This window comes from Pan paniscus, chromosome 18, assembly GCF_029289425.2.
Source record: "Pan paniscus chromosome 18, NHGRI_mPanPan1-v2.0_pri, whole genome shotgun sequence".
Lineage (NCBI taxonomy): Eukaryota > Metazoa > Chordata > Mammalia > Primates > Hominidae > Pan > Pan paniscus.
In genome coordinates, this window is record NC_073267.2 from 2,867,346 (window position 1) to 2,880,962 (window position 13,617).

At 42.2% G+C, this 13,617-nt stretch overlaps 1 protein-coding gene across 1 annotated transcript in view; it reads left to right on the forward strand.

Moving 5' to 3' along the window:
- Positions 1 to 1,591: 1,591 nt before the first annotated feature.
- LOC100978837 (ATP-binding cassette sub-family A member 17-like) overlaps positions 1,592 to 13,617 on the forward strand; it is a gene marked incomplete at its 5' end in the record, with an annotated part of 58,801 nt that continues 46,775 nt past the window's right edge. The window contains 6 exon segments of the mRNA XM_063597940.1: positions 1,592 to 1,801; positions 2,955 to 3,117; positions 6,336 to 6,595; positions 9,941 to 10,030; positions 10,032 to 10,058; positions 11,327 to 11,444. Coding sequence (XP_063454010.1) covers positions 1,592 to 1,801; positions 2,955 to 3,117; positions 6,336 to 6,595; positions 9,941 to 10,030; positions 10,032 to 10,058; positions 11,327 to 11,444 — 868 coding nt within the window.

The window sequence follows — 13,617 nt, forward strand, 5'->3', positions numbered from 1 at the left end:
TTTTTTTTTTTTGAGACAGAATCTCGCTCTGTTGCCCAGGCTGAAGTGCAGTGGCACCCGTAATCCTAGCACTTTGGGAAGCTGAGGCAGGCGGATTCCCTAAGCTCAGGAGCTCAAGACCAGCCTGGGCAACACGGCAAAACCCTGTCTCTACTAAAAATGCAAAAAATTAGCCGGGCATGGTGGTGCGACTTGTAATCCCAGCTACTTGGGAGGCTGAGGCATGAGAATCACTTGAACTCTGGAGATGGAGGTTGCAGTGAGCCGAGATCAGACAGAGCAAGACTCCATTTCAAAAAAAAAAGAAAAAAAAATCTAGATGAAGGAAACAACCCAAAGAGATCAGTGGAGGCCCTAAGCTGCTTTTGATCAAACATTCATCATACTAGGGGAAATTGAATGCTCGTTTTCATAGACTTGTAAGGCACAGAGGGAAAGAAGAAAAAGTTAAGTCCCATTCAAGGTGGGGTGTATATCATGAGACTATCTCCCCTTAAATCTGGGACCCCATATGCTTACATTGTAGTGGTGGTACTTAATGTAAGGTTGTGCTGGATGTAAACATGCCCCTGACTGCCTGAATGTTGCCTTGGAACTGAGCACAGCAGGGAGGGTCCTAGCCCTGAGATTTGTAGCTCAAACTCACATCACTTGGCTGTCAAAAAAAAAAGGAAGGAAGAAAGAAGGAGGGGAGGGAGAGAGGGAGGGAGGGAGGGAGGAAAGATGGAAGGAAGGGAGGGAGGGGAAGGGAAAAAAGAAGGAAGGGAAGGAGGGGAGGGAGGGAGGAAGGAAGGAAAGAAGGAAGGGCAGAGGGAAGGGAAGAAAGGAAGGAAAGGAAGGAATGAAAGGAAGGAAGGAAAGAAGAAAAGAAAAACCCCTCAAACTGTGAAGTGGGACAGTGGGACTCAGATTGACAGGTGCAAATATATATTTTTCCTGGAATAATGTACCCTCATTCTGTATCTCAAGACTCACCACAAGAGTATCAAGGTCAGTGAGCAAACATACTAGGAAACAGGACACCAAGGATGATTATCACTATGACAACAGACAGCAAAAACGACCTGGAAAGATTCCAGATAATGGAATTATTAGTCTTGTGTTATAAAATCCCTATGTTTAGCTGGTTTGAAGAAATAAAAGACAACGTAAAAGGATTTATAGGTAGCATTTCATTATAGTCACCTAGCAAATTTGGGGGGAAAAAAGGAACTAGAACTTCTAGAAATGAAAAATAAAATAATCAACATGTAAAACTCAGGCTAGAAACAAGCCTTGAAAGGATGAAAGTGAACTTAAACTTCCTACAAGAACAAAACTCATTCTTTAATGAAAAACCACAAGGCTTGATCCAGGTCTCAGATCATGTGATCAGCACTTAAATTCTCTCTTCTTTCTTAGCATTACTTTCTTGATGCCCCAAGATAGTGGCTAGCAGTTCTTGGGACTATAGACTTCCCAGTTAAAGTTATGACTTGAAATAATGAGATTCATGTCCCTTAACTTACCTCTCTTATTTTCTGTCTCTCTCTGCTCGTGTATTTGCAGAACGAATGCTGGAGTTAATGGAGCAGTCAGCTGTCGATCTTAAGTCTCCTTAAGTAGAAAGCGGGCAGCTGGGCAGCCTTTGCCTTCACACCAGCCACTCACTGATGGGATTTTTCTCTCTGTAGTTTTAGGCTATTCTTCAGTGTCTTTGTTTGAACGTTATATAATTGATGATCCCAAAGCTTTCTACTTATTGGCAGGAATTGTTTTTGACCACAGCGTCAATGACAGCAATGGATCTTTGCCACTTGCGGTAAGAACATCCTTTCTCTAACAATTGTACTGTGCTGCCGAGACTTGAGCATGTGTTCCTTCTGCAGTATTGTTGGCTGACCTGCCCCCGGCTTTTCTCTGTGGCAGCTTTGTCATCTTATTTCCAGAGGAGATAAGCAAGGGCTCCTGTGTTTCATGTCTTACAACCTAGACTTTGAGGTCCCTTCCAGTTTTCAAATTCTTTAGAAGACTTGTTGTGAGCAAGCCTTTATCCTGAGGGTACAGGATGGCGTATATTAAACTGCCTGATGACAGATGCAGACTACAAGATCAGCCTCCACAGACTTGCATTCCAGCCCTGCAACTCACCAGCTGTGTAACCTTGGAAAAACATTTCTGGGCCTCGGTGTCCTTATTGTTGTGAGGGCTAAAAGAGTTTTATGCCTATAAAGTGCTTAGAACAAAGCCTGGAACAAAATAACTTTCCAGAAGGATTAGTTATTGTTGTCATTACTAATAATCTTATGGACTTCAGATATGGTATGAGTGTGAGTTTGTTTAAGGAAAAGTTCATGTTGTAAACATGGGAATATTTGGTTTATGTTCTGGGATGGGAAAACCACTCATGTATAGCTTTTGTGTTGTACAGTGTATCTGATGATTAATTGTTGGAAGTTGCATGGGCTATTGGTATATGGAGAGAGACATGTTAATAAAATAACCAACAATGTTTTTCAAGCATTTATTAGTGCTAGGCAACACAGATACCATGCGGTTCAATCCTACTGTAGCCTATGAGGTAGACGTTGTTAATATCCCCATTTTACTCATGAGGAAACTGAGGAATGAAGTTTACGTAATTTTCCCAAGGTGTCAAGGCTATTCAGTAGGAGATTTGGGGTTAGAATCTGGGTGGTCTGGCTCCAGAGCCCTTGCTCTGAACTGTTCTGCAGCACACCATTCCTGAAGGGGGCTCAGGAGCGGCTGTATGTTTCCCAGGCTTGCACCACGGAGAATTTCCAGAGTACACAGGGAAGACCACTGTTGCAGCATGCTCTCCCAGGGGACACCTGCTAGTGTGGGCATCCTTCATCCTGTTACAGCTGACATCAAGCACAGATTTGTTCTGTCCTGTGCCTTTGCTGAGTTTCAGGAGTTCATAACCGAATTTGTTTTCTCTTTGTTCTTCATAGGTTAAGTATCAATTGCGCTTCAGTTACTTTCAGAAGAATTTTATACCGGGGAAGAATATATTTTTTCAAGATGACATAGAAGGCTGGTGGACATCCTTTCTTTACCCTCCCAATCCACGCCAAGAACCCCGGGAATTTCCATTTGCTGATGGGGGAAGTCCTGGTGAGAAAGCCCCGAAGCCTGTGCGTGTTAAGAGCATGGCCGTGGCTGGGCGCGGTGTCTCATGCCTGTAATCTCAGCACTTTGAGAGGCTGAGGCGGGTGGATCACCTGAGGCAGGGAGTTCGAGACCTGAGAAACATGGAGAAACCCCGTCTCTACAAAAAATACAAAATTAGCTGGGCGTGGTGGCTCATGCCTGTAATCCCAGCTACTCAGGAGGCTGAGGCAGGAGAATTGCATGAACCTGGGAGGCAGAGGTGGCGGTGCACTGAGACTGGGCCATTGCACTCCAGCCTGGGCAACAAGAGCGAAACTCCGTCTCAAAAAAAAAAAAAAAAGAGCATGGCCAGTTTTGTTGTTTTGTTTGTTTTGCTGCCAGCACATAAACTAACATTTCAGAAGAGGTTAAAGGAGTTACATTTAGAAATGTGACATTCAGTAAACTGCTTACATTCTAGAGCAAGTAAAAACAGTAGTTATGGATTTGATTGTAACAATATTGAATTGTTTGGAGGAAGGATGGAAACATTTTACTGGAACAAGGAGTGCAGGGACCAGTGGGTGGCCAATTTAGCAGTGACATTTGTCATCATGGAGGAAACATGATCTGTGCTTTATGCATGTTTAAGATTTTCTCGGCTTCCCTTTTCCACCTGCAAATACCACTCCTATTTGGTTATTTTATTTTATTTTATTTTGAGATGGAGTTTCATTCTTGTTGTCCAGGCTGGAGTGCAATGGCACAATCTCGGCTCACTGCAATCTCTGCCTCCCAGGTTCAAGCGATTCTCCTGTCTCAGCCTCCTGAGTAGCTGGGATTACAAGTGCCCACCATCACACCTGGCTAATTTTTTGTGTTTTTAGTAGAGATAGGGTTTCACCATGTTGGCCAGGCTGGTCTCGAACTCCTGATCTCAGGTGATCCGCCCACCTCGGCCTCCCAAAATGCTGGGATTATAGGCATGAGCCACCACTCTTGGCCCTATTCTATCTTTTTAAACACATGTCCTGTTCAACACACATGTCATATTGTATGATCTATGTCTAACATGCCTCCATTACGATCTCCACTGACTGTATCCTTTGCATTTCATCCGTCTCATTTAATTTAATGAAGAAGAAACAGAAGATAATCATCCACACTCTTGGGACTCCCTGCATGCCTGTGCAGCTCCAAAGAGTCTGTTCCTGCTTTGGGGGAATCCCTGAACTTTTTCTGGCCTGTTCATTGGCTGATGCTTCACTTTGATTTTATTTACTCTGACTGATGCTTTTAGATCTTGCCTTGATTCTTATTCCATCCTCCCTGCCCCATCTGCAACACTGGTGCAGAATCCCAGTTCCTGTTCTTCAGGCCTCTTGGTCTTGGCTGGCCCTCTCCCTTTCCCTCTCATGAATCTCCCTATCTGCATTTCTAGTCTGGGAAAATCTCCTTTTCCCTCTCTGTCATTTAGGATAAGAGGACAGAAAATTAATGCCAGAAGGTTGGAGTTTTTCCAGGAGTTCCTATATGTCCCAAGGGCTGGCATATGGTCCCAAAGCCAGGTCCTGACTCCTGGCTGCCATAGTCCTCTCTTCTTGGGGAGCCATGCTGACTTTCTGCTCTGTCACCCTCTGTTGAGGGTGAAGGAGAGAGCCTTGCTGAGTGGTTGCTTTGCATCTGCTTGCTCTCTCCCATGCAAAGGGGTCTAACTGCACCTGACAGAGCAAACACCTAAAACTTGGCACCCAGTACTCCCTGGATCTGCCTGCGTTGCCCAACTCTCACTTCTGGCAAACCCAGGTTCCTAGAGAAGTACTGGGGCAACACTGACACCTGCGCATCCTCTGTCCTTCACAATAAGCATCACATTCCCGACTGAAGGCCCATAGGCCAATCCGCTCTTGAAAGACTCATGCTCTCCCATTCACTTTAGATTTTTTGGTCTTCCTTTTTGTGAGGGGTTTAGGGTGAACATCCTCTAGGCAACTAACTTTTCTTAGAAAATTAAGCTGATAATCTACATCTGTTGTAGAATGGCTCAAATATTGGCTTGAAGCCTCGGGCCTTTGTGCACACTAAGTGAGAGTCCAAGTCTGAGTACTTACAGTTTTGCATAATTCTAGAAAAGATCCAGCAGTTCTGCAGTGAAAATACTCCTACACACAATCAAGAATATGTAACCATTCTGAGAATTTATTACCAACAATTTGTTCCTTCTTTTTCCTGGACAGATCTGAGAGTCTGCCTAGGTCTAGGCCATCTGAAGACCATAGCCACCTCTACTCCTGGGAGGGGGCTGAGGTACCCCACCTTGGCTTTGCTCATGTTGGAGCCTGGTAACCATTGCTTGGAGGTGGGGCTGTTATCTCTTAGAGGACCCCAGAACCAGGGATCTTTGCCTTTCAGCCTATTTTTCCTGAAAGCTGACCCCATCATGCCAACTATGCTGTATTGAAATGAGTGTTGCTTGTGATAAGGACTGTTTTTGAGACTTAGTAGTAAAATTCACTGACCATAAACCCAACAGCAGTAACAACTCAGAAGTAGGTCACAACAGGTTAGGGAGGCTGTGTCTTTCAAGTGCTTTGAGTTTAACCATCTCATACGAGTGCTTTGAGTTTAACCATCTCATACGTGCTGTGTGATCAAAACTGCAGAAGAGGTGCTCTTTCCCTGAAGTCTGAATACTAAGGGGAGGAAATGTGGTCCCACCTCAAAAGATTCTTGTATTGGACATCTTTTATTTTGCCTGCCCAGGCTCCTTTACCCCATTTTCGGATCATATATGCATTACCCTCAGCTCCAGGGGTCTCCCTTGTGACTTTCCTCTCTTTCTTCCACACTGTAGTGAGGACTCTAGGGATGCCTTTCCTACCGCTGTCTGTCTCTATGAATGCCTAGCCATGATCCGTCTGAAACACCAGTTGTTGTATCTTTATACTTTCTTTCTTTTTTCTTTTTCTTTCTTTCTTTTTTTTTTTTTTTTTTTTGAGACAGAATCTCCCTCTGTTGCCCAGGCTGGAATGCAGTGGCGCAATCTCGGCTCACTGCAACCTCTGCCTCCCACCAGGTTCAAGCAATTCTGCCTCAGCCTCCCGAGTAGCTGGGACTTTAGGCATGCACCACCACACCCAGCTAATTTTTGTATTCTTAGTAGAGATGGGGTTTCACCATATTGGCCAGGCTGGTCTCGAACTCCTGACCTTAATTTCTTGATATTCACTATTTTCTCATAGGATACAACAAAGAAGGCTTCCTGGCCATACAGTATGCTGTGGATAAAGCCATCATGTGGTACCATGCTCACAATGCAATGACCAACATGTTTGAGAATCTCAATGTACTTGTGAAGAGATTCCCATATGGACCCTATATCGAGGACAGGTTCTTCCTAGTCCTTCAGAATGAGTTTTCTGTGTTCTTCATACTCAGCTTCATGTGCATTGAGCTCATCATCATCAGTTCCATTGTACTGGAGAAAGAGAAAAGACTGAAGGTAACCCCAGATACTTCAGGTGTATGCCTCTCCTGGGACAGGGGTATGGGGAGGCTGCTAATGAAAAATGACCAGAATAGGAATGCAGCCAAAAGGAGGTTGCTTAGGTGTCCAAGCAACTTCCAAGGTGAGTTGGAACTTGGAAGGTTGTTCACAATTTTAACTTGCTTGCAATCTAGGTGATCCCACCTCTGTTATTACATGAATCCTTGCCTTTAGTCTGAGAATGTCCAGCCTGGTCATTCCTGGTTGGCCAGCACACTGCCTCCCACTAGGTAGGTGTTTGACAAATGCTTGTGGAATGACTCATGATAAGAGATCTACCCTTCACTATTCACCACCTTGCTTGATGCCCTGAAGGCTGACCTGCAGGGATCCCAGCACATGCTCCCACAAGGAATCTGGCAGGACCTCAGAGGGAAGAAGTAGGAGGATGAGGTCCCTGTGTTGACCTCAGGCCAGCAGGGAGAGATCCCTACAGGTCATTTTGGGCTCAGCTTGTTCCTTAACTGAAGGTCACTGTTCTCGCAAGATGTCTTGCCCTACAAGACTCTCCCATTCTGGATTCTGGTAGCCTCTCTTTCTTCTCATCCATTTGGATCCAAGGAAGGTATTCATGCTTTTGCTGCTAGCCCTAGGTTTCTGCACTATCCTGTAGGGTTTTCTGTCTCTGTGCACACATGTGCCTGTTATAAACAAACCCTCTTTGAATTACTGTAATTTGAATATAACAGTTGTTTCCTTTAGGGATCCTGAATGATACACAATTATATGAGAGAACTACTGCTATTATTCTTATTTAGTAGAGGAAGTAACTTGAGACATAAGTTAAAAATTTCCAGATAATTTTATATGGAACAGTACAACCTAGCCATAAATACAGTTTTCATTCCCAGATAAAGAGTAAAAGTAAAACAGTTTTCCAGTAATTAAGCTTTAGCTTCTCTGAGTGGAATCTTAGATGAAATATGCCAGAGAGGAATGTGTTCCATTTCTGCTTGGTGCAGAGTCAGGAAAAGATAGTCTGTTGGGGAGTTCTAGAATAGCATTTAGCCCTGGACGCTGATAGGATCAATGTTGTCAGCTCTTCCATTCTATTCAGGTGATGCCCTAAGACCCAACCCAAACTTTCAACTCTTCCTTGGCAAGGACCCAGGAGCAGGCAAGTTGTATTCCAGGAGGAGTCGTTGCTATGGGAAATATTCCAGGAGGGAGAATGCCCTGACAGTGTTTGGCCCTAGGACCAAGGTGGGAAATGGGGAATGGGGCACTAATGTCATTTCCTTCTTTGAACACTGAATACAACTAACAGAACTCTTTCTTCCTAAACTCCCTCATGTTTATTTAGTATGACTATGTAGATGGATTAAGGAGAATTAAAACACACTGTCCTTAATTTAGGAATGACCCGTATCACTCCATCCCTCCTATTCCCCTCATCCTTTCAAGCATAGTCCCTTTGCTCTGGTTGACCGTGTTCCTTTTCTGTTCCCCAAATAGGTATTAGGTATTCTGCTCCTCCTATAGGCAGGCCTCATTGTTTGGCCGCTCTTCTTCAAAATTTATATTGCAGTTCATTTCTTTCAAGAAGTCTTTCTAAATTTCATCAGTCTTTCATCCCATCTTCCTATAGTTTGTTGTTTCCACCTCTTAACTGATCTCCATGTAATTAATTGTCCAAATTAACTGACATTCTATCCCCTCTGTAAAACTCTCAGATTGAAGCTCTCAGCACACTGCAGCTGGTAGGCTTCTCTCTAGCGAATTTGGGTTTATCTTTTACCGCTGAGTTGTATGCTTTTTAAAGTTTGTTCCTAAATCTCTTTATACTTGTAGTTGTTCTTATAATTTGTAATTTAATTAAATATTATGTAAATAGATGGAGTGGACTGGAGTTACCTTTGAAAATTTAGTTGAATGCTTTGGAAAGATTCGGTAAGGCAGATCTCTAAAAAAAAAATGCTGATAAAGTTTGCGTGAGGCCAGGCGCAATGACTCACATCTGTAGTCCTAGCTACTTGAGAGGCTGAGGTGGGAGGATTGCTTGAACCCAGGAGTTCAAGGCTGCAGTGAGCTATGATCGTACCATTACACACCAGCATGGACAACAGAGTGAGACCCTGTCTCTAAAAAATGAAAATGATAAAAAATAAATTTCACGTGGGTGAAACTTCTGTAAAATATGAGAAAAAAATACAGAAACCTGGTCAGAGTCTGTACTACAATGCTTCATGCCTGTATTCATGTCCTCAGTCCACTTTCAAGGCTGTGATCTTTGCTTTATGGGTGGGGCTCACATTGCTCCAATGAGCAGGCCCACACTTCAGGAGAAGAGTTTGTGTTCTGACATAAGAATACCAACACAAATTGTACATTTATATGCCATAAGTAAAAATAAAAATATAAGGTATGTGTATAGCATTTTTGTGGTTCCCTGCTTACCCAACTTGTTTTTGATTAACCAACTAACTACTAGTTCCATTATTAAAAGGTAAAAAGGCTTCTTCTGTAACTATAGTGTGGCATATACAGTATTATTATCATATATGTGTCTTCAGTACTAGATTGTGAATTTTTAGAAGACAGTACCTTTGCCTTTTATATCTTTTAATTTTTCCTGCATGGTGCCTAGCACAGTGCTTTGCATTTATTCACTTATCAAGTATTGATTGAATGACTTATATTTGTGAGGCACATGCATTAGAGATAAACATATAAATGACACAGCCCTTTCTCTCAGGCGATTTACAGCAATAAAACCAAGTGTTACAAAAGAAACCCAAGTGCAAAGGTAATGGAGTGTGTAGATGTTATGTCTGTGTGGAGAATGGGCAAAGCTGACCAGAGAAAGCTTCACAGAGCAGGTAGCTCTTGAACTAGGCTTTGAAAATCAACTAGGATTTTGCTAGTTGAAGAGAATATGAGAGAAAAAAGAAAACAACATATGTAAGAAAAAAATTTTTTTAAAGACATCGAGGTCATAGTGCATTCAGTGAATTGCAAAATGTTTTGTGTAACCAGGGCGTGGGATGCCAAGGAGTTTAGATTTTCTTTTCAGAACTATAGGACTATAGGAGCCATTCACTTATAGTAGACTTACTATTGTAAAAGAAGAATCATGTAGTAGGCCTATCTCTACTATATCTAAACCAGGTAAATGCCATTCACTGGTTTGTACTTTTCTTTCAAACTCCGTCTCCACCACTCCTATTAGCCACCTCTTCCCAGTATACACACACAACCCTTCATCCCAGTCTGTTGGAGTTTCAGTAACAGACTGCTGAACCAGGCAACCTAGAACTGAGTGTTGAACTGTGTAATGCCTGCTTGTTTTGCTTTCTCTAGGATTACATGTGCGTGATGGGACTGGAAAGCTGGTTACACTGGGTTGCTTGGTTCATCACGTTCTTCATTTCTGTCTTCATTGCTGTTTCTTTCATTGACCATTCTCTTCTGCACAGAGGTACAAATCTCTTGTCCTTCAAGATGTGCTAAGCTATGAATAGGTGGGGAAGAAATTTGGTGTTTTGTGGGTGGTAGTGCTGAAATTTAATATATGATGGGAAACACCATTTTTTATTTTTTTGAGACAAAGTCTCACTCTGTCACCCAGGCTGGAGTGCAGTGGCATGATCTCGGCTCACCGCAACCTCCCAGGTTCAAGCAATTCTCCTGCATCAGCCTCCCAAGTAACTGGGATTACAGGCACCTGCCACCACGCCCAGCTAATTTTTGTATTTTTAGTAGAGGCAGAGTTTCACCATATTGGCCAGGCTGGTCTCGAGCTCCTGACCTCAAGAGATCCGCCTGCCTTGGCCTCCCAAAATGTTGGGATTATAGGCTTGAGCCACTGCACCCAGCTGGACACACCATTCTTGATGAACACTTGGAAAATCTCAGGCTGTATGTGGTGGTAGTCTCTGAAACTTGAGGCATTTAAGCATTTAGAATCTTTAAGATCAGGGAGAGCTTTGTCCTCCTTTCAGTTCCCTCGCCTTCAAGTACTGGACATGGGTGTGGTTAATTTCTTTAGTAGACTGGAATACCAAAAATGTATCTTATAAACTTTAAAACATAAATTTTATACTCTACAAACAATTAAAAATAGTTATTATAAAAGATAACATTCTTTAATGTCTATGACATCGTTATTTTTCTTTTATATTATCAATGAAATTTGGTGTTAAATTTGCCAACTTGCATTTAATGACTAAATTAAAACCTATTACTTGGATATACGAACATTTACCTTCTAAATTATCAAAATTGGGGCAGGTTGAACAAAGGAAGACAAAGAAACCCAGACTAGTCAGCAAAATATATAAAACAAATGAAATGGCTGGAAACATTAAAAAAAGAAGATATAAGATATCAAAAGGTATAGCAAAATTATCTGTAATAGTGATCATGACAAATGAGAAAAACACACTTATTAAAAGAAAAAAACTTGTCAGGCCATGGTTGCTTTAAAAAAAAAGGATAAAAGAAAAGTTCACATTGGATCAAAAATTAAATCCAAACTTACGCTTTCCAGAAAAGGATACATGTACAGGGCATAATTTGTAAATGGTAATGGATGTGGGAGGAAAGGTCCTGCCTTAAAAAACTATATATATGTGTGTTTCTAAGATCATCTCAGATTTTAAAAACAGTTTCTTCATTGTTTTCATGGAAGTTTTGCTTTCTTCTTATTTTGTTCATGTAAAAATTATATCTATGATTGTTTTATAGGTGAAAAATGTGGCAATGCTTAAGAACAGTGACCCTAGTCTGATATTTGTTTTTCTAATGTGTTTTGCCATTGCCACAATTTTCTTTGCATTCATGATCAGCACATTCTTCCAAAGAGGTGAGTCCTGATACAATTTTCTGTCAAGTGGTGTTTATGACTACTTCTTCCAGTAGCATTGCTATTCCCATTATCTACAGCCTTCATTATTATTTCTTGAGAGTCACGTTTTCACTTTTATGGTTATTTTACCAATAGAAGACTTCCATTCTCCACTAAAGGCTTGTTGAAACATCTCAATATATGTATGTTTTTATATTTCATTTGGCTCCTTAATATAATTTCAAATGGAGGCAGTAAGTCTCAATTTGGAAGGGAATGGAGGTGTAAGACATCCAGGGCAGATAATTTCCCAGGTCTTGATTATGATGTTGGGGCACAACAGTAAAATGGCTTCTAAGACACCATGGTAAGGGAGGAGTTCCTGGACATTTTATTTTATTTTTTTTTGTCAAGAGGAGGTGTTACCTCTAAAACTATTGGTAGAATTGATAAATTACAAAGGACAAAAATAACAGGGAGTAGAGTCAAAGAAACAGTGCAGGAGAATGAATTGTGGGTCAACATGGAGCGGTATAGGTAGAAACATTAATGAAGGACAGGCCCAACAGTTGGTGACATAAAAAAGGGAGTTCAAGAGAACTGTGACAAAAAATCAAAGTGTAGTATAAATGAAGCCAAACAGCTTATCATTTACATTTGTGATTTTTTTGCATCAAATAGTATGTTCCAATATGTGGGCCCTGACAAATTGTGACTCTACCAAGATGAGGATGGATTCTTAAAGAGGTCAAATGGGCCGGAACACTATCTCCTGATTCAAACTCTGTATCTAGTTTCCCACATCCGCCTCCATAGCCCTGATGCTCCTCATACGTGGCTGATGCTCTCTCCCCTGAAGGCATTTGAGGAACAGCAAAATAGTGAAGCTGTGTCAGAGGTGCCTTTGGCCACCCCTCTGGTATCAGGACTTTAAAACCAAATCTCAGCCCAGCAGGCACTTGCTGGGCAGGCTCTGCGTGCATCAGGACTGGGGCACAGCAGTGTTTCTGAAAGGATGGTCCTCTCTCAGATATAGACACTGTTGTTCCTGACAGTGTTGACCATTTAGGGAAGGCCTCTTCCCCTATATAGGCCTGTGAGGTTCTCACTGTCTGAAGGGTATCCAGCTACACCCCCAGGCTAAGAGATCAAGGAGGCAAGTCAGGTATGTATGTGAGTTATTTTTCTGCCTCCCCCTCATCCCTCTCTCCAGAGAGCCTGTTCTGTTTACTTCTGGATCCACAGTGTCTGAATAGTACTTGGCACAGAATAGGCATTCCATAATATCATTGAATGAATGACTGAATTAATAAATGAATTGCAAATACTGCCAAAATGCAGACTGGGAATGATGTATCAGAGCTCTGCCATGGATTTCTGCCAATGGTGACATGGCATAAAAAAAGCTAACACTGGCCGGGTGCGGTGGCTCACGCCTGTAATCCCAGCACTTTGGGAGGCCGAGGCGGGAGGATCACGACGTCAGGAGATCAAGACTATCCTGGCCAACACGGTGAAACCCCATCTCTACTAAAAATACAAAAAATTAGCCAGGCATGGTGGCGGGCGCCTGTAGTCCCAGCTACTTGGGAAGCTGAGGCAGGAGAATGGCGTGAACCTGGGAGGCAGAGCTTGCAGTAAGCCGAGATTGCACCACTGCACTCCAGCCTGGGCGACAGAGTAAGACTCCATCACAAAAAAAAAAAAAAAAAAAAAGCTAACACTGCCCTGGGGAAAGTGGCATTACTAAAGGATACATAATGGGATTCAGTAGCCTTGAAGATGCTAAGCAGGGAAGGAAAATCTGGCTGATTGCCTAGGACATCGGACAGCAAAGGGCTTCTGTATCGTAATTGGTGGTAGAAAGGCCCAAAACTTGGCACAGGCATGTTTTGTATCTTAAATGCCATGTCCAGTAAAGTTATGTGGTTTTTTGGTTCTTTTTTGAGTTCTATTTAGTTTTTTTGTTATTATAACTTTACATTAAAAGACTTGTTACATTTACTCTACAATAGTATTACCTCACCCCCAAACAATCATGGATGCTTTCTTATTCACAGCCAAAATGGAAGATCTAACAACCGGAGGGTGATTTGGCAATAAGTATCAAAATCCTTTCAAGTCTTGTCCCGTCTTTGACCTGCCAAATCTACTTACATTGATTTATAATAAGGAAATAATTGGGAAGCAG